At 47.7% G+C, this 25,721-nt stretch overlaps 1 protein-coding gene across 9 annotated transcripts in view; it reads left to right on the top strand.

Moving 5' to 3' along the window:
* Positions 1-25,721, top strand: part of TSPAN4 (tetraspanin 4) — a 411,936-nt gene that overhangs the window by 197,294 nt on the left and 188,921 nt on the right. For 5 of the 9 annotated variants that reach the window (XM_083839582.1, XM_083839586.1, XM_083839583.1 and 2 more), the window contains one exon: positions 23,278-23,357. The exons of 2 other annotated variants lie outside the window; for them this stretch is intronic. In XM_083839582.1, the coding sequence (XP_083695708.1) occupies positions 23,295-23,357 (63 nt within the window). In that variant the 5' untranslated portion in view covers positions 23,278-23,294. Of the gene's footprint in view, positions 1-22,560; positions 22,710-22,751; positions 23,358-25,721 lie in introns of those variants that run through there. 2 more of the 9 variants (XM_083839581.1, XM_083839579.1) reach the window with 2 other exon arrangements.

The raw sequence follows: 25,721 nt of genomic DNA, 5'->3' as shown, positions 1-25,721 counted from the left end.
TTTGATAAACAGAAAACACCTGATTTGTCCTTGCCAAGGGATGGGAACGCTCATCTGGCTGAGCACCTTCCCAGAACAACTGCTGGGAGTGCCAGTGGGGGGAGATGCCTGCAGGGCCCCCCCTTCGTGCCACGGACCCTCAGAAATGTCTGTTGGGAGGATGAGACTTCTTAGAAGACAGCTTCTCAGATGGAAGTAGCTATGCACTAAGGGTTGACACCAGAAAACTCTCGTCCTGGGCAGCAGGTGCACGGTGTGTTTCCCTTGCACGGCACATTTGCCTCTTAATGGCAAAAGTTGGGAAGAGCACCACGTTCCTTCCCTTTTGTCTTTTTTTGGCGTAACTTTCCTGGACTCTGTAAACTTAATACATAGCTCAGCATCTATTTCCAGAAGTCATATGTTTCCCTTGATATACGTTGTTTAATCGATGATGATGCAGTGGATGCATAAGCTGTGAGTGAGAAAACGTTCATTGCAATCGCTTTTGTGAGGGCAAGCACCAGCTTTCAAGGCAATTAAAAGATAAACTCCCAGGTACGTAACCTGCCTCTCGCTTGTTACAGTGACAGTGTTTGCACAGGCTGTTTTCTGTAATTCCCTGCTGCCATCAAAGCATTTTCTGCTAGGAATTCTTGCTAGTTCCCGGAAACTTAGCTCCATAAATTCCACTTTCTCCTTCTGTTGATGGGAGTCTAGGCCAAATCAATAGGGATATTTAAGCCTGGCCTATGGGCAAATGAGAGTTGAGTGTTCTGTGGAGGAAGCAGACCTTGTGGTAAAGGAAAAATACTAAAGACAAGCAGCTGGCTAGCTAGCATGGAGAGTTTCAGTATGACTGCAGCAGGAGAGGGAAGAGCCCAGTCGTATGGGAGATGCCGTCAGCATGCGCTGGGCGCAATGTGAACGCAGCGTTAGCAAGTGGAAGGGAGAAGCTGTGGATGAGCTGCCTTCAGTCGGCGCTCCTGGTGGATCCAGGCTCAATGACGCAGCGATGAACAATAAGATGGGCGTTGAGCTTATGAAGAAGAAACACTGCTGAGATCTGGGGCACCGTCTCCCTTTGTACCTTTTTCACTGCTCAGCTGAGGAGTCTTAGCTGTGCATGAGTGCCTTTAGCTGGCAGGTGTCAGTAACCACAAAGACCTTTTTTTTAAAGCTTACCATGGAAAGCATACAGAAGGTCTGGACACAAACTCTCTTTTATGGTCTTCACTACAGGCCAAGAATGAGAGAAGGGGAAACATAGCTGATATCTGAAAGATACACCAGTTTGTATTGTTCTTTTGTGCTGTTTCCTTAGAAGATCTCAGTGCTTTGTGAGCAACTGCCTTTGTGATTTTCGGCCCCCAGCGGGTCGCATCTGATGGCCTCTCCTTGAGTTTTCCATCTCTCAGCAAATGGAAGAGCCAAGTTTGTGGTGAAGCACTGAAGCATTCTCCCTCTCCCATTTCTTACGGTCAGCGTGTCTGGTGTTTTACAGATGCTTCCTGAGTGGGAATGGCTGAAAAGTCCTGTGATATTTGTGTGCTCTTATCTTCTACAGCTTTGATCTATGGTGGCGTTATTCTCTGCTATTTACAGGTCATACTTCTGCAGAGCTATCAGTGCACAATACTTCCAACTCTGTCAGTTTGTGCTTTATATATATCTCAGGTCAACTAAAGTACGTCCATTGGTAGTGACTGATAGTCCTTTGGGCCTGGCCCCTCATCCTACATTCTGGGTGTTCAGCTTTTCCACCGTATATCTTTGATTTTTTTAAACACAAGTGTGTAAATAGTCTGTGCCTGTGTGGCCATACTTAAACTCTCTGTCCCTGCTGTGACAAGCCACTTATAATTTGTAACCGTGTTTCTGTGAATTTTTGTAAAAAGTCTCTTGTATACTTTTTTTTCCCTGCTGTTCACATCTGCCAAGTCTCTCTTCTTGTCTGCTAAATCACTCGCTCTCAATAAAAACACAATCCTCATTTAATGCTTGGAATGCCACCTGAGGCTTGGTAGGTCCGTCTCAGGCACTCTGTTGCCTTTTCATGTTCTTTTTCCAAGCCCTGGGATTCTGGAAGTGCTTCGCCTCCTGCCCTGCTCTGTTTCGCAGCCGTGCAAGTGCCGAGTGGAGCCAACAGATGGCTTTGCTTGACCTTCACACACAGAATGCAGTGGGTTGGTGTTAGATGTTGGTCTCCACTGGGTTTGCGGCGCTGAACTTCTTTCAAGACCTCGGTATTACTTTCCATGTTACTGTTTTCAGTATTTTCTTTGTGCTTTCATTTTTAACCCAAGGCTTGGTAAATACTTGTAATACCCAGAGCAGTCGTTACCTTGTTATCCATTATTTTATAGTCTTTATTTTCCAGGCGCTATTTATCATTCTGCAAAGCTCAGGATCAGGAAATCCCTAACTAATGCTTCTCGTTTGGAGCCCCACGTGAGACAACAGGGCTTATTTTTCAGAAGATGTAAAAATGTCCTGCAGATACAGCATTGAATCTTACTGTCAGGTTTTATTATTTTTTCCCCCTTTTTGTTATCACTGCAGAACAAAAGGAGCTCGAGCAGTGCACTGTATTTTGCTATAGCTTGTGGTTTATTTCTGTGTTTGGTTCCTAGATTCTAATCTGTTGTTTCTGTGCAAGTTCCTTGAAATCTGATGAAAGAACCCAGCTGGGACTCCCGCAGTGAATTTACAGGACTTGGGGAGGAAAATATTCTTCCCTGCAAATTGAGGCTATTTGATTTGCAATTCCTTGAAAAGCTTCGACAAGAGAATGCTGTAGTACTGCTTTTCAACCAGCTTTTAGATGGAAAGGCTTTGAGTAAACTTTTTCTGAAAGGTTTGGTCTGAACTCTTCATTTGAAATGGCTTTTCAGTGCTCCAGTTCTCCGTGCCGTCTTTTCTCGGGGCTCTCCCTGTGTTGCTGCAGAGATGTAAAGCTTGGAAAGCTCCAGGTGCCACCATGCTGAGAGGAAGACTTGTCAATGCAGCAGCTTTGTCCCAGCGTGGAAAGCGGTCTTTTGCAGGCTTTTGTAGAGGATGTTGTTATCCTGCTTCACCAACGGCGTATTTACTGATCAGGAATGTAGTTTGTAAGTGCCAAAGTGAAGGGATGCTGCTGTTCTTGCATGGAAGTGCCAGCTCTTCCTCTCCTGCCACCCCCTGCATCCTCACATGTTTCTTGTCAACCAACAAATGTCTTTCTGGTGCTGTGCTAATGGCTGGTGATGATTTGTCCCATCTGACCTGGATGGGAAGGTCAAGTCAATCCCTCCTCTGGAGGGAAGGTACCCTGCAGGTTTCCACACCGAGCAGAACTACATCCCTGTCCCATCCGAAAAGCACTTAGATGTAAGTACGGTAAGGGTTTACAGAATTAAAGTCTGCCACTTACACAGCTGTCAGAGTGTTGCACAGTCAGAAAGGTAGTCTTGTATCCATTCCATGCGAGGAACCACAAACACACTAGGGTGAAACAGCTTTACATGGATTGCCCAAGGTTTTTTTGTTTTTGTTGTTTTGTTTCTGTTCTTGTATTTTTGTAACTGCACTCCCTGACCAAATGATCAGCTGCAAGAGCAGAAATCACGCTCCACAAGGTTACAGTCAGTTCCCAGTCCTGGAGCAGTGGCAAGCTGATGCAATCCGTCATCAGGAGAGCAACTTGGTGTCAGGACAGATGACGTTAGCAGGGTTTTTATGGTGTGTCAGCGTTGCTAAACACAGGACCCGCTTTCACTGTTGGAATCCTCTTTTCTGGGCTAACCTAAGCTGACTTCTGTGTGCATTAAAACCCCAACCAGCTTTAGCAGAGCTGCAGCAGTGACAAGTTATGGAAATTAAATTTGCCAGCCCAGAGACAGCTATAAAAAAAATGATGGCATGTTAACAGTGCTGTTCCACTGAGGGCTGTGTCCGTAATGGATAGCCCTGTACTGCTTTATTCCATCGCCCACCTCCAAGGTTATGATAAGCCTTGGTTAGTCGTGTAGTTTGTGCAGTATGAAAGAGCTGATCTACCAAATAGATACTTGGGTTAATCAGTTGTGATTTAACGGCTTTGCTCTTCTGATTGTTAAGGTCTTTTTATAGGTTCATCAAAAATTTCTTAAGCGTAGTAAATGATGTCCCATTAAACTTGACGTCAGGGCTCTGACACCCAGAGAGATGCCTCTGACCAAGCAGTGGGTGGCAGAGAGGTGTTCTCAGGGATTGCTGCCGGGCGGGAACGTGCTGGAGCTCAGTATCCATTTGCCTGAAAAGAACAAAGGGCATGAGGTGAAGCTAATGGGCAAAGAGTGATTAAAATTTAACGTAGCCTGGAGGAAGTGTATCCTTAGCGAGGCATCGCCCTGCAGTCCTGAGTGTTTCAGCGAAGGGCCACCAAGAGGGCTCTGTACCTCAGGGTAGGGTTGCTTGTTTGTCCTAAACCAGACCGGTGCCTGTCTGCGCTGTTCAGTTCAGGAGTGAGCTGAACATGAAGACCATTTCTTTATGAAGCAGGACGTTTTTTAGCTAGGGATGCTGTATTACGTGCCCTTCCTGCGCACGCTGTGAGAGGGAGGAACGTGTGTTCTCTGCTCCCAGCAGCACTTGTTAACAAACATGTTTGAAATGCTTTTATCCCTTATAGTGCTTCGGGGAAAATCCGTTGCTTTGTCAGGCATATGTCTTCAACAGCTATTCCTGTTAGCGAGCTGTGCTATGCAAACGTATAATCATCTCTTTCGAACAGTCAGGGATCGCTCTACAGTATGTATTCCTGATTTGTATTATTAATTGCCATTCTCCTCTAATACTACGGCTTAGCTGTTAATGGGGAGTTGAATCTTAACTTGAAAATATCTTCAGATGCAGCGTTCTCATGTAACTGAAGAGTAATCATAAGAGAAGCTAAAATATCAAGGAGCTGTAACCTGGCTTGCTTTCTCCACCACTTCCTAAGGACTTTTTCAAATTCCTGGTGGGCAGTTAGGGGGGATGCTGGAAAGAAAGGGCTCATTCCGTCGTGCTCTGTTCCCTTGTCCCTCGGCAGGACAATGGCTGGGTTCCTATGGCTCTGGTACGTGGTGGGAAGACAAATAAAACTTCACAGCAGCAGCTTGCAAAGCAGCTGGGCAGAATAATCATGGTGAGGATTTCTAGAAGTTAGGAGATTGGGAAACATTTTCAGGTATGCTTTCCAACTGAACGGCAATCTACCAGTGGTGTCTGCAAGCAGAACGGCAGCACTTGGGTTGCTGTTGTGTTTGGTTAAAACAAACACGGATGTTAAAGCCGGGAGAGGGAAAGTTACTGGGGTAAGTGTAAAACCAGGATACCTTCCGATGATAAACCTTCACTTAGTTTTCTGAAAGGTTCGCTAGTTAACAGGGTGATGAAATTCTTAGTAATGCTGATGGGTGCCAGCAGAGGGCATTTGGAAACCTGGCTTTTCTGCTCATTTATTCTGCTCGTTTCTCTTCCCACCAACTGGAGCCCCTGTGCAGCTCTTGCACGAGGCCGAAGTCCTGCCCGGCTGGTGGCTTCTGTGTTGGCACAGGCCTATGGGGAAGGCAAAAGTCTTTGAACAGTCAAAACTTAGGGTGTTTTTGTATTGTTGTTTGAATTAACGTACATAATATCAACAAAATACATATTTCTGAGTACTTTCCAGGTTAGCAGCAGTATTAGCCAGAGAGCTCTGACTTCTATCAGAAGGAAGCATTTCGGTGTGAGGTAGGTAAAAGGCCAGGAGGCAGGAAGTGAAGAAACAGTTTATTCTGTTTTTGCAGTGTTTGTTATGTCTAAATTAGCAATCTAAAGTGGAAACAACCTGTTTGTTTGATATGAAGTATCATATTTAGTCTTAATTATGCCTCTTCCCCCTACTACCTCCATACCAGACACATACAAGGCACTTTGCAGTGCCCCTTTTAGGGCAATACTCTGTCACGGTTAACAAGAAATGGCTTGTATAGGCATAGTAGACAAAAAACCAAACACCCAAATAATAACTCCTCATATTCATGGTTGGAAGGACCTTCTGGTTTGCCACAGTGCCGTGTGAGGAGTTTGAGACTAAATCCAGCTGTGGTTCTGTTGATCGGGGATTTTGTGGCTTGCAGCGGGGTACATACGTGGTGCGGGACAGGGCAGGTCTCTCCCCAGCGATCCTTTGGGAGAGATCTGTTGTTCAGAGCTCCTGTGCAGGTCACAGGGGAAACACACAAAGGCATTAAAGCATAACAGCATTTAATGATGATGCTCTTCTGTTCCTTGGGCTTTGGATCAAGTGAGTCCAATCCATCAGCATCACATCCTTCTTGAAGAGGATTTCAACAGGCTATTGAAAAGACAGTCTCAGCTTCTCTAGTAAATGAGGACAGCCGGAACCTTGAGGCTGGCCTGGCCCTTTCTGTTCTAGGATTACAGATTGGGGTCTAAAGAGAAGGATCCAGCTTAGGTATAAAATCTAAACAAACACAGGGAAGTTCCACTACGTTTTGCATAAAGCCTTTAGTAAAACGTGTCAAAGCAGCGGTATGATTCAGATCTCTGAACTGTGCGTGCTCTGTTTTGCTCCGCAGTCAGAAGTTTGCCTTCGTTAGTGAAAGCCTGAGTATGGTGCCAAAACGTGTGGTGTGTTTGTGAAACCAACTGGCTTGCATTTCGTACCTGTACAGCAAGATGCATGGCTCTGGCACTGCGAGGCTATTCAGGCTTTGAGGTTTTGTATCTCCCTGGAAAAAGATTGGTGAGAATTAGGGAAATACATATATATACACACACACGTTGTGTAAAGATGCATCAAGCGGGTCTAGTTGTGGTTCTTACGTTTGCTACCACGCATGTTAAAAAATTACAGGCGTGAATTTTAATATATATGGTGACTTCTTTATTGCATATGCTAATCAACTACATTTGGAGAATAGCTCCTCTAAATCTCATTTGTGATAAGATATGATTTATGCTGTCAAATATGATTTATTAAGTATGTCTTGATAAAATAGATGGAACAAAATCTTTCTGGGAGCAAAAAATGTATTGATTTATAATACAAGTGTCAGTAGCAAAGGCGGAGGGAAAAAAAGAGGAGCTGAAGGGTACATTTATTGATATATATTTCATATATACTTTACTTGCTGTAACATCTGCTAACAGAATCCACCTGACATGTCCTTATATTTTGTTGCATCCCTGTGGCAGAGTTTTCCTTAGGCCTTTTGAAAATGCTAGCTTGTTAGCGAATGTTAGTTTGTGCTGCAGCCCTGACCTGCATTGCATTGTGCTTCCACATGCGCACGTTGTAACAGAATTCATTGGCTTTGACTGAAATAACTTGCGGAGCCCCTAAACTTGATTATTAACATTTGGGTGGTTGGTTTCAAAGGTGTTTGCTTCCACCATTTCAGCCTAGATATCTGTCAGCTATAAAAAGCGAGCTCTTCCTTTGTGGAAACTTGTCACAGGGCTGAAAAACAGCTTGTTCCCTTCTCGTGCACGCTTGAATAAGAGGGAGGCTGTTGGGAAAGGGAAGGAGGAACAGGGCTTGGGTGAGCCCTCTGCTGTGAAAGGGGCACAGGAGAGGAAAGAATTTACTCAGATCTTCGACAAATGGGTCCAATGCTGTAGTTTTGCATCAGTGTTATGGGAATGCAGTGGCTACCACCATGGAGAAACCGTGTGCTTAGGAAATGCAGAAATCCAATTAAATTCTTGGCTGTACTGTATGGCTAGCGGCTCCTTTTGGAATTTAAAATGGGATTTTTTATTTTTTTTAGGCAAAGCTGAAATATTTCCTGTGTAATGACAGCGTGCCTCCCTTCTCACTATCATCACCTGTCAGTACTGAATTTCCCAATTTCTGTTCCCTGACTTACACTATCTGTTAGTGAACTATTTTAGGACAATGCCAAGATTACTAGGGACATGGCAGACCTCCATTTCCATTTGCAGACCTGTCTCAGAGGAATCAAGTCAATACATCAGTTGTAATACACGTTGTTCTGGTTGAAGTGAGTTTTCATCCAGCCAGCGTAATGATTGAGCACAGAGCAAATAACATAGGAGTGACCAGCCACGTGTAATAGCTCTTGAAGTAAAAGCAGAAAGCACTTCAGTGAAGACTAGTCGGTGATATAATGTTATAATTAGCAGGAAAGTTGACCTCTTGCTCAGGAAAGTTCTTCCGTGGTACTCACTGATGTCATTAAAAAGCATCCTAGGATGCTTTATGCGTTGCTGGGCCCACGTCACCTCCCCTGTGCTCGTGCTCAGGTTGGAGTTGGGTCCCCCCTCGTTGCTGTGATGCTGTCACTGCTGCTGTCACAGAGCACATCCAGCCCTGGCAGAGCTGCCCTGATCCCTAGGAACCTCCGGGAGCTGTGAGCAGTGGATAGACACGTGGTGAGAGGTGGTCTGAGGAAGGTCTGGAGAGCGAAACAGGAGCACAGGGACTGCTGGCCTACCCAGCGCCAGAGGTGTGGGGCAGGGCTGGAATGGAAACACGGCTTCTGGCTTCGTTCTGCTAACCCCTTCAGTTCTGGGGTCAGAGCCTTAGTGCTTCCTGGGGTTTATCTGCAAGATGGACTGATTGCCATCTTCCTTTCCTAGCAAAAGGCCAGATCTAATCATCTAGTTCTGCACATCAGGAGGCACCTGGAGTTTGTCCAAGTGTGCAGGCTCAGCACAGAAGGGCAGCTGTCAGGAAAGTAGCTGCCAATGTCTGCTAGTTAGCTATTTCGCATCTACAGGGAGATGGCTTTAAATTACGCTTCAGATGATAAGGTTTTGCAAAAATATTTGCCTCTGTGCTCTTCAGACTCATTGGTAGACCTCCTACTGACTTCAGTGGGTGCTGATCGTCCCCCACAGGGATAAGGAAAAGCACATTTGAATTTTGGAATAAACACTAGCTGAGCTGATAAATCCCAGTGGAAGCTGAAGCTTTCTCATTGCCATGGCTGCGTGGGTCCCCACCCCGGGGAGCTGTGCTGCCTCCTCTCCTCCTCTTACCTGCTTTAGGGGAGCAGAAATTTCTGTGCAGAGCTGCACTGTGCCTCTGTCCTGGGCAGCAGCCTTCGTTCAGACCGTGTGTCTTCCAAAAACGCTGTGAAAAGCATAAAACAGGGCCACGAGGAACAGCCTGGTACAGAATAAACGAGAGCATTCAGCAGCAATGGGAGGCTCTGACAAAACACGCAGCCAGCAGCAGCGTCCTGCTCCCTCTTTGTCTGAAAGGAAAAATAAATCTAAAAACCTGGCTTCTCGAATGCAGCTGCCTTGGGTACGTGGCTTAGCAGGTGGCAAATAAGAGCGTGAAGTGACTCCTGGCCCTTCCTGGCTGCTCGCCTCGAGAGAGAAGGGAGCCAACTGTGCCTTGAGATGCAGGGGCAAGAGGGAGGCTGACCCCGTGTCCCGGAGGTTCTTCTGTGGGTGCTGAGCCCCGGCTGGCAGCTGATTGTCTGGTAAGGCTGGTGACAGCGTGAAAGAAGCGTGCCTCGCCTGTGCCGCCGTGGTTACACGGCACACACCGAGCCTCGGCACGCCAGGCTTGACGGAACGAGGAGAGCACGGCCCCTGCTCCAGGAAAAGGGGCGATGTAAGCAGCTCCCAGGGCGCAGCTCAGGAACGCTGCTGCGGATGTTTTCCAGGACAGCAGCAGGAGAAAGGCAGCATATGCATGGGGGGAAATGCTTCAGTGGTGTTCGCCTGAGCTGCAGCCTCTCCAGTTTTTAGACGGTCATCTGGGTTCTCGGTTGGTGTAAACCCATGCAGTGCTTTTGGTTTCCTCGTAGTTAAGTTGTTTGGCAGTGGCTGGGAGTCTTGCTTTCTACATCTGAATCGTGACTGAGGAGCATGAGCCTCTGAGGGCTTCGTTTCATCAGCATATAGTGTTAAAAGCAGATCTAGTGGTAGTGAACAGCGCTTCAATGCACCTATCTAGGTAGAGGTTTGCTCCCCATTTCTAAAGAAGAGAGGCTGGCAGGTCCCAGCTCAGCCCCAACAAAGTCCAAGCCAAGAATAAACAGTTCTAAAAGAAACTTAAAAAAAAATGTGAAAGAAGCCATTTCACAGAGGTGTCAGTGGAGTTCTTCAGACTGTGATTTCCTGTGGAAGTGCACGCACTGACGCATGCTTATTGATATGATATGTAAGTTCATCACAAACATATGTACTGGGAATATTTGCAGAAGCATCTTGAAACCTAAAGGCACAGGGAATCATCCAGTCAGAGCGAAGAAACTGCTAACTAATGCAGATAATAGAGGCAGATAAGAATAGCAAATTGCAAAGCGAATGCTTGAAACAACAATTTTGTGCTGAAATGTGTTTGTCTAGACTTGTGAAGAGACGGGCGATTTTCACGTGGATAGCAGGGAAGCCGGCACGCAGCTTCCACTGAAACCAATCTTCCCTATTTAATGCATTCCCCAACCCTTTTTCATAAAGAACCCTACACTGATAAAACCCAGGCCTCTCAGAGGTGATGTGCGAATGGTAACGTGAGACTTCTAGTCATCATTACATTTGAAGTAATTGGGTACGTTAAAAGTCTGCCTTGTAAACACAAGGTCATAGTTTATTTGTTGTGTAATGAATTTTGTTTCTTCTCCTGCGATGCCAGAAGCTGTTGCCATGATCCCTAAAACACGCAGATTTACTCGCTGTCAAGTCACTCTCTGGGTGTTTTCTATCCTGTAATCTGTGCTTCTTCGTCCCTTCCTTTTGCCTAGAAGGAGGATAACTGCAGGAGTGGAAGCCTTCATTGTTTTCTTTCCGAAAGGAGGTGTGGGCTGAGAGTGAAACACGGATTTCCAAGAGCCGGTGCTGGCACTGGCTTCCCTCTCTGCCTCACCGGGGCGAATGGAGTCGGGAGATGACTGACATCCTCCTCCATCCCAGCCCTCTGGGAGGAGGGATGTCCTGAGCATGGCTGTGGGATGCAGGTGTAGTGAAACAGGTCCTTTTCCCCCGGGACCTTTAGTTCCCCTTGCAGCTGTGGTCTCGGAGCCCGCCGCGCTGTCTCGGTGGTATGCTTCTGTGACAGCTCAGACTGTTATGACAGCGCTGCCTGTTCCAGAGTTTCCCCCTTGAAGTATTCCTATTTAAAATCCCAGCCATCAAGCAGTCTAGTTAGCTAGCTGTCAGAGCTCGTCATGCCATGTAATTAATTTTTGGACAGCATTCAGATACCTCTTGAAAGAGTGCGTAAGGGTATGTGTGGCACAGCATCTTTTCTGCCCTGCTACTGCAGAATCAACGCACAGATCTTACTGGTTCAAACGCAGCTGCAACCATCATCATTGTAGGTTCAGTGGAGAGTTTGAGATTAGGACCTTCTGTAACCTGGTCCTACAATAAATTACTGGCTCACGTTGCTGCTGTTACAGGGATTTATTCACAACTGGCTGGGGAACGACCAAGGAGATTGATTCCTTTAGTTTCATCAATCTAGTCTGAGGAGCTTGCTTATTATATCCTAATAACTCTGTCCTGGAAGCACGGAGATGACACAGGCAGCGCTCAAGTTAAGGGCTCTGTCTTGGGTGGGAGGGATAAGGCTGATCACAAGTTAGAGACATCCATGCTGCTCGCTGATCTCATCGTGTGAGCGTAGTCATCCAGGGAAACAAACTCCTCGTGCAGTGGTGTTCGTGCACTGCAATGCCCAGCCTGTGCCGGCCTCTGGCTGAGTGGATAAACCCCAGAGGTTCGCTGATCTTGTGAAAAGTATAAAAGGTCTGTGTGCACTTTTTTTTTTTTCCCTGGGAAAAATGCCAACAAGCTGCTTCTAATTTTGAGGGATTGCCATCGTGGGTGCAGTCTATTGGATTTTGGGGTTGTTTTGTTTTGAAAGCTGTGTTATGGGAGTTACTGTCAACATGGAAAGTGTTTTTTTGTTTAGAGTGTAATAAAAAATCATCTTTGAGGTCCCCTAAATAATCAAACATTACTGCTGCAGAGTGTTTTGCTTTTAAACTGCGCGCAGCACCTGTGCCGTCCTGGTTCATCCCAGGACTTTCAGTAACATCCTAGTGAAGGCAGAATTCAGAGTGGCTCTCGCTGGAGTCTCTCTGCTGTCAGAGCTCAGAACAGTCAAAAATAAGCTTAAAAATCATGGCAAAGCTGCGGAAGGTGATTCATTTGAGCTGCTCTTAAACCAGGAGGAAATGGTCCTAAAACCCTGCGTGCACTTTTATGGTACTTGGAGAAGTGTGGAAAAGCAGGGGTCCAGGTCTGAAACGTTTGTGCTGGAGGAGCGCAGACACACGCCAGTACCAGGGTCTGTGCGGGGATGGATGGAGATGAAAACGCACCAGGATTAAACTAGCAAAGCCTTGTAGCTTCTGAACCCAGCCTCTTCTGTTTGCCATGCACGTCTCTCACTAAATACTGGCTCCTGTGTCAGTCCACAGTTGTCTGCCTGCCTCTGCAGCCCCTTCCAGGATTCAGGTGTCTGAGGTGAGATGACTGCTTTTACACTCTGCTCATTGCTTCTGATGACAAGAGCTTGTCTTCAAATTTTGTCATCTTCATCTAAAGGAAGTGGCCTCCTTTCTCTTGATTGCTCTCCAGCACCTCCTGATTGACCATGTTTCAGACATGCCCCCTTGGTGACTCTTGGAGTTTCCTTTTCTCAGCTTTAATTTGTTTTAAGGGAGCACCTACAACTGCAGTTCATTTTCCTAGGTGGTAAGTGAAAAGAGAGATGGAGGAAGGCTGTGTGCCCTGAAAAGTGCAGAATGTGGATATGGAAGGCAGAACAAAAAGAACAGGCTTTTTTTCCCCTCTACACTAAGAAGCAGGGCCACAGAGAGATTTACAGTGACACCGTGTAATTACAGGTGGAGTCTGGCAGAGTGCCTGCTCGATTTCTGCAGTCACTGCCGCTTGTACGAGGTTGCAGCTCTACCAGTGCCATCCTGTTCTTGTTCCCACTCCCTTCCCAGAAGCCTGCCCTGTCGTTTGCACTTCTCAGGAGTTTGGGACCTTATGGCATGTTGTGGTTTAACCCGGCTGGCAGCTAAACACCACACAGCCGTTCGCTCACCCTCCCCCCTCCCTCTCTGGGATGGGGGAGAGAAACGGGAAAGTGAAGCCGGTGAGTTGAGATAAAGACAGTTTATTAAGACAGGAATATAATAATATAAGGAATATAAGGAATATAATAATAGTAATAATAATAATAATAGTGATAATGATAATAGTATTAACAATAATAATGTATAAGAAAACAAGTGATGCACAATGCAATTGCTCACCACCTGCTGACCGATGCCCAGCCTATTCCCGAGCAGCCGGCCCCCCCCACCCCGGCCAGCCACCCCTATATATTGTTTAGCACGACGTCAGATGGTATGGAATACCCCTTTGGCCAGTTTGGGTCAGCTGTCCTGGGTCTGTCCCCTCCCAGCTCCTGCTGCACCCCCAGCCTGCTCGCTGGCAGGACAGAGCAAGAAGCCGAAAAGTCCTTGGCCTGGTGTAAACACTGCTCTGCAACAATTAAAACATCAGCATGTTATCAGCGCTCTTCTCATCCTAATCCAAAACATAGCACCCTACCAGCTACTATGAGCTACTTAACTTTGTCCTAACTGGAACCAGGACATGGCAGTACGTATTATTCTATCCGGCTGCTTAGTAAAGAGCCTTAACTTTTTGCTAACTCGGATGTAAAATAGCACATGGGCTTTGCGCACTGCTCTCACAGGTAGGGCCAGGCACTCTTGACATAATCTCTTTGAGGAGGTGGCTAAATCCCACCTGGTGGTTGGCAGGAGCAGAGGAGAACCTGCGAGTTGGTGTTTCCCTGCTGGGGAAAGCAGCCATAAGGGAACATCGCCAGGTTGAGCTCAAACCAGTTATCTTATTATTGAGAACCGCTGGGCCTCCAGGAGGAAAAGAGGCTGCTTTTGAAGTCAGGTCTGGCTGTTTATGAGCTTCAGTGAGCAGTGGAGACCAGAGTGTCCTGAGGGCTGGGGAAAGGGGAACCTCTTGTGTAATTCCTCTGATCTGCAGGTTTTGTTATGTGGATGTTGTGATTTGTAGCTTAGGGTTAAAAAGACCAAAGACCTTTTAAGTACGGATTTCATTCTGCTGATTGTGCTGTCGTCCACAGATGTGGAGCCAGGCAGTGTGCGGCAGACCCTTCATCAAGTAATTAACTCAAGTTGTCAAGCTGCAATCAGCGAGCTGTTCTCCTACTAAAATAATAATGATAAATTCCTCTCATCTGAAGCTGTCAGCTTCCAGCTGCACCAGACACGAGTTTGCAGGATCTGTAACTTACTCCGTGCGGGAAAATCCCATTTGTGCCTCTGTCTCGCCGAAGCCAACTCTGGCTTGGTTCCCTTTCTCCTCGAGTCTGCTATCGGAGGTAGCGGCACGGGACAGGCGAGGACTAATAGCTGTTGTCGCAGCGGTTCCTTATAGAAAAGGTGATGGTTTGGGTTGGGTTTTCTGTCTAAAAGGGCTATGTTTGTGTTGCAACTCTTCCCGTGGTAGCTTTGTGAAACAAGAAAGGTGCTGTCTGATCCCTGGAGCTGGCACGCTTCTCCCCTCTCGGACCTGGAGGTTCAATGCCCTGTTACATCTGTCCTGTCATACCCAAAGCATCTTACACAGCTCGGGAAGGAAACCCTGCCCCGCAGCAGTGGATTCAACCCTTCTGCCTCTGCCTTGCCTAAGAAAATGGAACTTGCATGAGAAAACGTAACTAACAGCAATATCAGGATCAGGCTCCCTGTGCCGTGTGCTGTTTGAGGCAGGCGGAGGTGCAGCTGTCTCCTGGGTAGTTTTGCTTGCTGCCATGGCCAAAACATTCAGCATCTTGCTTCTTGGGATGGGGGCAACGGGAGAGGTGCCGTTTGGGCTTTGGAATATCTGTGTAGTGTTTGGTAGTAGTCTGAGAAATAATTAGCTTTTACTATAACGAATCTCTTTCCACAGGGTAAATGTAACAAATAGAGATTAAAATACAGTTTATCCTTCAGTATAGGTTTGGGTGACACTTGTAAAAGGCTATAAAACAGCTTAATTAAAGTTTAATAGGCTCATAATTATGCACTATTTTAGACCATCATCATTCCTAATACCAACTATTGAGAAACTTAATATAGTATTCAGATACCTGGAAATAAGTGTAAAATAAGAGAGTTTCGAAGGAGGTCCTTTTTCCCTATCAAGTGAGAAATGCCGTCTGAAGGCAGAGGGCAGAATGCAGACACTGAGAAGTGTGGGTCTTCTTTTCTGTGTTCCCTGCCTTTTCTGAAAGTCATCAGGGAACAAATACCGTTTTCGTGGGAACGCTCCTAATTGCTTTTCAGCTGGCTTCTCAGCGATCTGATACAGAAATCGTTTTGTAAAATAGAAATCGGCCTTCATAAAAATCCCCATAAGCGTAATGCAGTAAACAAATGGCCTAGAGGTCAGACTGCAGCAGAGGTCGACCTTGCGTTTTAGCAGTTTAACGTATGCTAGGGCTTAGGTTTAGCAGGATTAAATTTTGCAGAGGTCCTGTGCCAAGCTTTCTCTAGAGGGCAGGAATATCTGAAAGCCTACTGCAAACCAGTAGGAAATGCTGAGCACAAAAACTTGGGTGCAATTTAGGCATGAACTTGGTTTTGAGTAAATCCAGAATCTTAGCCAGTGTGCGGAACGGGCAATGACTTTGAAGTCTAAACAGATACCTTGCAGGTACCTTTTCAGTGAGAGCCCCTAAATTCAACCGTTTAATATCCTTCACTCCGTATCATTAAAGCTGTAAGAAATGTCCTTAGTTCTGTCCAAACAAAGCACCATGATTAAAGTTAAGTACCACTGAGTGCCTTAATCAATAGGGATGAGTTTAGCATTAGTTTAGACAACTCGAATTTGCTGGATTAGGGTCTCTGTATTACCTTCAGTAACTGAATTTAGGTAGGTTTTGCAAAAAAGGTATCACACCTCTGCTGCCTGAAACTAAAGGTGATGTGAACGCATAAATACAGATATATGCATTCCAGTGCAGATGATACTTTCTCTTCCAAAAGAGCATTTTTAGTCAATGTATTACCACCGTTATGCTCACTAATCTATCATTTAGGAGTAAATCCTCAGCTTTTGTTTTAAATTGTTCACCTGTATGTGTTATCTGTTTGAAAAATATATTTGAATGTATGTCCGAAGTTATGTCTGATGTCAGGAGTGCTGTGAAAGCTGAGAATGGCAAAGGAGAAAGCCAAAGCTTGTGCTCCTGCCCGTAATTTTTTCTTTTTTTTTTGGCAGCAGAAGCTCTTCTCTTTTTGCTTGAATGGGTACAGAGATGTCACCGATAAGAGATCCACTGCTGTTTACTGTTAGTAGGTGGGATGATAAAAGCCCTGTGATTCTTTACAACATCAAGGAAAAGGGATAATAGCTCATAACATAATATATAAATATGGCCGGTTGCATTTTCTTTGCACAGGTCCGTTCCATTTTAACATTAACATTTAATCATCACCTAGCGTTCTTGTTTATTCTTTTCTTTCAAATATTCTTTTAATTTGCTGGAGGCTCTTTAATATTTCAGTTTTAATTTTAAACTCTCCCCAGCACAGCTTGCACTGTAAGAAATGCCTCCTGAGTTGGTGTGACAGAACTTCCGTGTCATAAAAAATAACGTCCTTTTGCTTATTCCAAGAAGTTAGTGTTTTTCTTCAAGATGAAAAGGAAATCTGCTGCTTCCTCAGGGATTTCATTTTTGGTCCTTTTTGGAAACAGAAGTTTATTTATCGTTAAGGTAGGATTTTGGAAGGAGCCTAAGGGAGCTAGGAGCAAACTGAGGTCTTCTGGCTGTGAAGAGAGAGATGCCAGCAAGACCCAGCAATGCCAGCAGCAGAGATAACTTCCCCAGCCTGCCTTTGAGTCTCAGCGTGCTCGCTCGCATCCGTTGACTGAGCTGCTGGTAGGAGAGCTCCCTACCTATTTCAGACCATCTGAACCAACTTTGCTTGGCGTGGCTGAAGGCATCTCCCAGCCAGCTCCACCAGTAGGTTTGAGAACATCAGCCTCAGAGCTGTGTGCTCACGGTGTGATTGCTGCTGTGACAGCAGCTGTATGCAGAGTCCTGCTCCGCCTGCAGCCTTTGAAACACTGCGTTCCTCATGCTTGTGTGCAGTCCCGCTCATAAAAATATTTAAGTGTGTGCTTGCTACTTTTGTTGCATTGAGATATTTATGTACTTAAGTCGGTGGTCGAGTACCTTGCAGAAATGAGCTCTCCGTGACCTGATTCTCAAAAGTGCTGAGCACTTGGAGCTCTGGGAGGTCAACGAATGTTGCTAGGCCTTCCTAGCTCTGGAAAGGCAGCTGAAATTTACAGCAACTTATCTTAATGCTCACGGAGCCCTAGCCCTGATTTTAAGGGTGCAAGACAAGAACAGAATCCATTTTTAGTTTTCAGGGGAAAATCCATGAAGATGTTGAAAAGCAGACACTTGGTAGGGAGCATTAATGAATCTTTCAGTTTTTCTAAGTCATTGTTTTGTTTTGTTTGCTTCTGCTTTAAAATACCTACTTTCACAAGCCATCAGCGCTGTGTGTAGTTTAAAGATTTCTGTGTCTGATTGATTGCTTTATACTTGACAGAAAGATCCTGAGTACCATACGTGTGTTTGAAGTGGCATTTCTTTGAACGTCAGCTGATTTCTCAGGTTAGAGAATGTAACCTGATTTTAGGAAAACTAGTACATAAATTGCATTTGTGCTGCTAAGACCTGCTGACACCGCAAAGATAGGTCCTGACAAAGGTTTTCTTTGGGCCACAACTCATCTTGAACAGGGTGTCAGGCATGTTCTTTATTTCTGTTCCTTCATCCTTTATTACTGAAGACACTGGCAGAGGAAGACTTCTGCAGAACTTCTGCTTCTCAAGAGTTCGGCAACCGGCACTGCTTGTCTTTCATCTGAAGCAATGATCCTCTTTGTCCAGGACTTGGGAGTAAGCGGAGTTCGCTGGGGTTACAGGGAATCTCCTTACTTAAAACTTCTACTGTTGGGGGAAAGAAAATCATTAGCAAAGAATAGGATGGCAAAAGTGCAGAAAGCACAAATGGCAAAGGGGCTCTGTGGTACACAGGGTTTTGGGACCCAATCCCAAGTCAGATTTTAAAGCGAGTTTTTTTTTTGTTTGGTTTGACTTGATACCAGCTTTTCTGCATGCCTGTCCGCTGCCCTTGCTGTATGAACGTGCAGCTGCTCACGTGCGGGCCAAGAAATGCTCTCAGTGTGCGTAGTGCATGCAGCAATACCAGGGCGTCTGAATGCACAGCAGAGGTGATGGAAACCGTTATGCAGATGAGAGCATGTAAAAAGCAGTCAGGGTTCTGCAAAAGTAACTTTTGCACAGGTTTAAATAAAGAGCATTGTAAATCATACCCAAAATATTTTCTCTCAGTGTCTGATTATGTTATTTCCATAGCAACTAATTATGCCATAAACCAAAGATCATGACTTCAGGTGGCATGTGAGCAGAAGGAGATGAGCTATTAAGTACTGAAGAGAAGATCCTTTTTTTTTTTTTTTCCATGCAAATTTCCTTATTTATAAAGAAAAGGAAAAAAAAAAGAGAGAAAATGAAAAAGAACCCTGAAGTCTGCTCTATAAGTGAAATTGCTTCTGACTAGAATATTTTTCAAAGTTTTGTTGGAGGCATCAATGAATCTTTAAAGGAGTTGCAGGTACAGCTGTGAATGTCAAAAGATCTTTAGGTTGTGTTAGCTAAGGAAATCTCTAGAACATCCGGCTTTCTCCTTCACACAGCCACGGGATGGCTGGGGTGGGAAGGGAGCTCTGGGCCCACTTGGCACCCCCTGCTCCAGCAGGGCCACCCAGAGCAGGCTGCCCAGGCCCACGTCCAGGTGGCTTCTGGAGCTCTCCAAGGAGCCCCCCCAGCCTCTGGGCAGCCTGTGCCAGGCTCCAGCACCCGCACAGCACAGCCGTGCTGCCTGGGGTTCCAAGGGAACCTCTCGTGTCCCACTTTGGGCCCGCTGCCTCTGGTCCTGGCACTGGGCACCACTGACAGGAGCCCGGTTCTGTCCCCTCAGGTACTGACAGGCACCGATGAGACCCCCCTGAGCCGCCTCCTCCCCAGGCTGAGCAGGCCCCGCTCTCCAGCCTCTCCTCAAGGATTTTTAGGGTAGAGCAGGATTTAGGGAGGAAGCCCCGTAGCTGCTGCTGCTGTGCGCTGGGTGGGCTGTCAGAAGGCGGGCTGACGTGCAGCGACGCTCTCGCCACATTTCTCCATTTTGCGGCCTGCAGACGGAGTCTTGTTCCAGAGAGGCAACCGCACGCTGCTGGCTCGGAGCGTGCCCCTAGGACTCCCGGTCACCTCCAGCCAGGGCTGGGCAGAGCCTGCTGAGCACAGGCTGCAGAGCCACGGCGGTGGGGGTCACCTAGCTCAAAAATCATGTTCTCATTTGCCTTTCGCCTTGTACTTTTGGTCTTTGGGATTTGTGCAGAATGAATATAGAAAAACAAGTCAAAGACCCCGTCACGAGGGGTTTTTCTGCTAGCTGAAACAGCCAGCCTGGCCCAGACCTTGGATTCACCCTCAAGTCAGAAGAGGCAGTGTTTCTGTTAGGCTTTGGAAGAGGTATGGCTTTTTACAAAGTCTTTATTGCTGAATCAAACGTGACCAAACCATGGCTGCAGAGGTGTTAAGAGTGCACTGGGGAGGGACCCAGAGAAGGAAAAAACATAAAATGAGAAGGGTTTGCTCACTAGATGTGATGCTGAAGAAGGGGTGGGCAGTGGTTTCTATTAATGTTTTTACGTGGTGAACTCTGTATGTACAAGGAAGTACGAAGTTAGCTATTTTGTTCAATGAAACTGCTAGGAAGGAGTATAACCTCTCATAAACATGCCTTTGTACCTCTGTGGCAGAATGGGAGGAACTGCCAGATACCTACCCTGTACCTATATAGGATGTTTCAGTAATCATTTCTAGCAGGATTTATTTTATTTATTTGTATTTATTTCATGGATCACTTCTTAGAGCTTTTGAGATGCTCGTGGACAGGCTTCTGAGGCTAATGCAAAGTGGGCTGTTTCATCGGGAGGATGGAGGAGGTGCAGAGAGTTTTGAAGGCAGTGACGAGAAGCATTGGTAGAGGGAAAGCCAGTGCAACCATTAAAGGACTAATGAAGACTAAATTAATGAGGACGTGACTTAGTGGCTGCATATCGTGTGACCTGAAGGGGATGGATGGTGTTGCATGTGTAATCGTGAAAGTGAGATCATGGAGAAGAAATAGAAAGTGATGTTCAATGGCTAAAGCAAAAGCCTGATCCAAAGTGGTATGAAAATACCACTGGTACCAAAGTGGTATGCAAATACCTGTTGGTTTTGGGTCCAGAGGCATTATGCAACCTGGGAAGGAGGAAGGGAAGCTTTGGAGGTGTAATAGGGGAAGAAGCAGCTGGGTTTGGAAAAAATACGGTGCACCAAAAGAGAAGCCAAAGGCGAGCAGCAGGACAAAGGAGCAAGGAAGGCAGCAGTGGTTTCAGCTGCGAGATCAAGAGAGGAAAGCTCAAGTAGAATTCTCCTTTACAGTTCCTACGTATTGCCCGGAGCTTGTCTGACACTGTCGGGGTGCTGCCTCTCCTCTCCCAGCGCTGGGGTTTCACTTGGAGCCTCTGGGGAGGCACCAGCCCTCCGCTCAGAGCAGAGCTGTTACCACATGGGTGGCAGCGTGCCACCAGAATCACAGCACACTGGGCCTCTGCTGGTGAGCCGGCCCAGCGCTTGCTTTCTTGTGTCGAGGAATCAATACGGACTGGCCCCAGGACGGGAAGGTACAGATGCAACTGGGGAGAGGAAAAGGGGACGGAAAGCAGAGGTGAACAGAAGTCACGAGGCCCAGGCTGTGGTTTTAGGCTCAGTCGTTAACCAAAAGGCTACGTGTAAGCTCTGTCCACCTACCCCTCCAGTCACCTTTGGGGATGTAATGGCTCAGTGACACGAATCCTCTGAGCTTTGTTTTTCTTGTTCTTGTAAATTTTGCTTTATCGCTGCTGGCCTGTAGCATCAGGAGACTGCAGCATCCCTCCTGTAAGGGCCCTAAAGGCTGATACGGGTCCCAGCGTGTCCCTGCCCCTTCCGTCCACTCTCCTGCAGGGATGGGCAAAAGCCGAGCGCATCAGCCCTTCTCTTTTCCATGCTCTTCCCCGTGCCCATGCAGGGTTTAAAAGAAGAGTGATCCCAGAGGCGTCTGATGGCAGGGTCCCAAATGACTCTGTTTCTAATCAGCTGTTGGTATTAGAGTCAGAAAGAAGAACGCCGATGACTGGAGAGGTCAGTTTTGCACACCTTCCTCGTGTTTTTCTGCGTTGGTCTGAAAGAGACCCGCATTGTGTTGATGTTTATTGTTTGCTATTTAGAAGCAGCATTTAGAAACTCATTGCCTTACCGCAGGCCTTGGCTTTACAAACGATTCCACCCATAGCAAGGACCGAGTTCTCCTGGGGACTGCTGAGTTCTTGCCATGAGGTGCAAGGGGGTGGCTTCCGCTTCTTTGCTAGTCCAGACAGCAGCCCCAGCGAGCTGCTGTTGTGCCTCCAGACGCCCAGTTCGGTGTGAACGTGCCGAACTGGCCTCCGTGCTGTGCTTGCGGTACCGTTGGCACCTGTGTTAGGTAGCAGTGACCGGCTCTGCCACAGTTTGAACACAATTCCTATAGGCCGGACCCAGTTTTCTTTTATACCATTTAGCATGGGGCTTTGTGCGTATGCGTTTACAGACGGAGGGGGAGCCTGGAGGCAGAGCTGTTTGCTGCCAGAACAACAAACAGCGCACTGGAAGCTCGGGGACGAGCCCCAGCTCCTGGGGCCAGGCGGACTCCTGGCTGGGGACAGGGCCGGGACCTCGCAGGGACAGGAGGGGGAGAGGCAGAAGTTGCTCCGTGGCGGCCGTGGAGCATCTCTGCTGGGAGAGGCAGGGAAGCGAGGGGCAGAAAAGTTGCCAGGTGAAGTTTCTGGGGCAGACGGGACAGGAGGGCCGAGCCTTGTGTCTTGTGCTTCGTTCTTCCCCTACAAACCTCCCACTTTAGTAGAGTCAGTGAAGGAAACGAAGGCAAATAATTAGACCCGGTTCATACATTAACGCAACTAGAGGGCGGCGTGCAGGGGTGAAGTACCCAGACTGTGTGCAGCCCCAGCTCCTTTCATTTCCCTTAATTTCTTAATTAACCCGCTGCCTGCACCTGCCTCGGGCCGTGCCCAGACTCCTGCTTTCGGCCCCCTCAGGGCCCGGCGGGGGCCGCCGAGCTCCGGGGGCGGGCAGGGGCAGCCCCAGCGGGGCTCGGCCCGGGGTCGGGGGGCTCGGACCAGGGCTCGGGGGCTCGGCCCGAGGGCTTGGGTCTCCGCCCGGGTTCTGGGGCCTCTGCCAGTCCGGGCCCGGAGCCTCCCCGCGGGGCTCGGGGCGGGGGCAGCGGGCGGAGGCGGAGCGGGGGCCGGGCCGTGAGGCGAGGGGCGGCGCTCGGCTGCGGCTCTCTCGGCTCCGAGGGGCCGGGGGGAGCCGGGGGGGAACCGAGGGGAGCCGAGGGGCGCCGGCCGGGGGTCCCCGCTCAGTGCCTGCCCTCGCCCGAGGCGCCGGGCGGCGGCCCCCCCCCGCTGCTGTGCTGCGCGGCATGAGGAGCCGGGCTTTCGCCTGGCGCCCGCCATCCCGGCGAGACCCCGCTTGCTTTTTTTTAAAAATCGGGGCTTTGGGTACAGTATTTCTCTGTCTTGGGGTTCTTCTCCGGTAGCGGGAGGGGGTCCGGGGAGACAGCCGCGACACTGGAGGGAATGGTTACTCGCGCACAAGTCTCTCTCCCAAACTCGTGGCTGCGCCGGCTCCAGTTCGCCCAACTTTGCTGCGGTACAGCCCGCCTAACTCCTTGACAGGATGGCAGACAAAAGAACAGCTGGTGCAAAGCAATAGGGGATTCGTAGCAAGGAGGAGGAAAGGAAAGCGCAAACCTTCCACCCGCGCTGCCGCCGGTCGTCAGAGCAGCAGTCACGCCGGGACCAGCCAAAGCCACCATGCGCAGGTCCAGCACCGATGAGTCGACGTACCACAGGAGCCCTTCCCTGGACAGCAAGGATTACAGTTTCCCAAATGGCGCCTTCCGTCGCTACAGCAGCATGTATGGCGGCCAGTTTGGGGCAGCCAGCAACTCTTTTTTTGGATTCCACACCAACCCGGGCCCTAAGGCCACCAAGGCTAAGTACACGTCCCCCAAGGGAAACAAGTACGTTGTCTTTTACCTGGATCTCTCATTTATTTTTCTCCTAGAACTGAAGAGGTGCAGCATGGCTCACAACTGCCTGCAGTGTATCAAGTACCTAATGTTTGTCTTCAACCTTCTCTTCTGGGTGAGTACGCGTTCAAAACTGCGGGACGGTTGCATTTGTGTCTGCTTACTAAGGTGGAAAGAGAACTTGTTGCTGCTTTTAAACTTAGAAGTTTAAGCTTGGAAGCTGAGCAAGATGGTGTCTAGGCTGCCCTTTCTTTGGCCTTGTTAATTTGTGTGGACAACTTGCCAAGGGTGTTTTCTTCACCTTCTCATTTCTTGCTCTTCATCTTTGTTTCAAAACCATGCTACAAGGCAAGACAGTGCATTTATAGAGGTCGATTGCACAAATGCCTTAATCGCTTTGTTACAGCGAGGGCCATACATTCATTTTGTTGCTTTGATCTCTCATTTTCGCATTTGCTTGCCTCAAAAGTTATGCATGGTCTCAGAGAAGTCACTGAGACTGCTCGTGATTTTAAAGTTGAGCACGTGCTCACGTCCACTGCTGTATCAAGGATGGCACACTCGGTGCGTCTCAGCATCAGTGCCTGTATTGGGAACCTCCAGCTGATCGTCCTCTGTCCCAGTTGGTGATGGGTCCTGATGTTGCCGTTCCCTCCTGGAGACCTGGCGCAGAGGGCTGGAGGGACACCCAGAGTCTGCCTCGCTTCTCTTGGGGCTGCAGCTCTGGGGTAGGGGCTTACCAAATCACTACAAGGCACGTGTGTGTCAGCAGGACACCACGATGGGACATGTGGGTGTGCCTCAGTACGTCACTGTTCTGATAAACGAGGTGGCTATTGACAGCAGGGTGGTCGGGTATTTCTCTGCTGTGAAACTGAGCATAGGCTGCAGAAGGAGCTCAGCAAGGGGTGCAGGCTACAAATGCCATTTGTCGTGTAAAAAAGGGGGTAGTGCAATTGCTCGAAGAGGGGAGTAAGTGAACTGTAGTCCAAAGTCACCCATTGAGGTTTGAGGATCTGCTGAGAGGTCCTCAGGAGGTGCCTTTGAACGTCCAGAGTGCTTTATTTACATGCTGAGGGAAATAGGGGTGTCGGGAAGTGACACTGCTCTTGTCCTGGCCCTTCGGGAGGGGGGTGTCTGTCTGCAAATGTATGTTCTCGTGTCCTGGTTACTGATGCCCGGTGCTCTCACGAGTTGTCAGAGGTAAGCAGAGGGCTGAGAGTGAGATGTAAAAAGCTGTTCTCTAGTGTGCGCTGCTGTACAGCTGTTTAAAACCAGGCGTGCTGCAGTGCTGGTGCATCAGAAAACACAAAGTGCAGGCAACTTTTGCTGGCCTGAGTCATAGCAAGGAGCGAGGGTGTGATAAACTACTGCCAGCCCACTGAACTGGCACGCTGCTACCCCGAGCCATGCGATACAAGGAGGGTGCTCGCTTTACACCCTAGGTAGGCTGGTAGGAGGAGTGTTGATCAGACTGCCGTCTGTCTTTCAGATTGGATGCTGGTTGCTTCTGGGTTTCTAAATATCATCTATATATCCTAGCTTACTCCAGAGCCTTCCGAAAAAGGCAAAAAGCATGAGTTTTCTTGCCCTTTTAAGCCTTGTGCCTCTACCGCCTGTCCCTGCTCAAAATTACAGCACAGTCAGCTAGTTCAAGTGTGTGTTAGAGAAATGCAATCGGATGCTGGCATGAATTGTTCTTCTCAGGACTACGCATGGCGCTGCATTCTGATTCCTTTTACAATACTCATCTTCCACTGAAGCATATGCACGCGATGCAGGCAGGTAGTGCTGCAAGCAAGCGTGCTACTTATAATGGGAAGATCACACACAATAGTTTATCTTTGGCTCCCTTTTCAGTAAGGGAGCCGTAATCTTTTAAGAGAGAAGGAGAGGTTTTTGGCTTTCCCTTGAAATCACCAAAGCTATTCTCAAATGCCTGGAGGGAGAGGAAAGACAGGTCCCAAAAAGAGAGAATAACCATATGTGAACTTGCTTGTTGGTGAACCGAGGCGTACGAGCAGGGGAGTGGGTGGTGTCAAATACTGCAGCACGATTTCTGTTTTGTTTCCCTTTCGCATGCTACCTGCACAGCAGGAGTGATTGATGATGATCATGTCCAAATGAGGTTTGCACAGCGTGTAGTTGTAATAGATGCAGCTTTTCACCTTCTTACACTGGAGAAAGTAACTCAAAAGAGATTATTTTTAAAAGTACTGGTTTAGGCTGACCTATCTTTCGTAAAAGAAGAAATAATCTGTTTTTAATGATGAAAAATCTTGGAACGATTACAGGTTGTTGAGGCTGTTGTTTTTCAAGTTGGTGTCCGTTATCTGTCATCTTTTACTTTCTGTGAAATTAAAGGAGAAGCATCTCTGCCAGAAGGCAGGATTTTTCTTTGCTCACACGCTTGCTGAAGTTTTGCTGTTTTATTCTGCTTCCTCCACCCTTCTCTAGGTAGTTGGTTATTGACAGACAA

This window comes from Anser anser, assembly GCF_964211835.1.
Source record: "Anser anser genome assembly, chromosome: 5".
NCBI classification, from domain to species: Eukaryota; Metazoa; Chordata; class Aves; order Anseriformes; family Anatidae; genus Anser; species Anser anser.
This window is presented reverse-complemented; position numbering and strand designations above follow the sequence as displayed.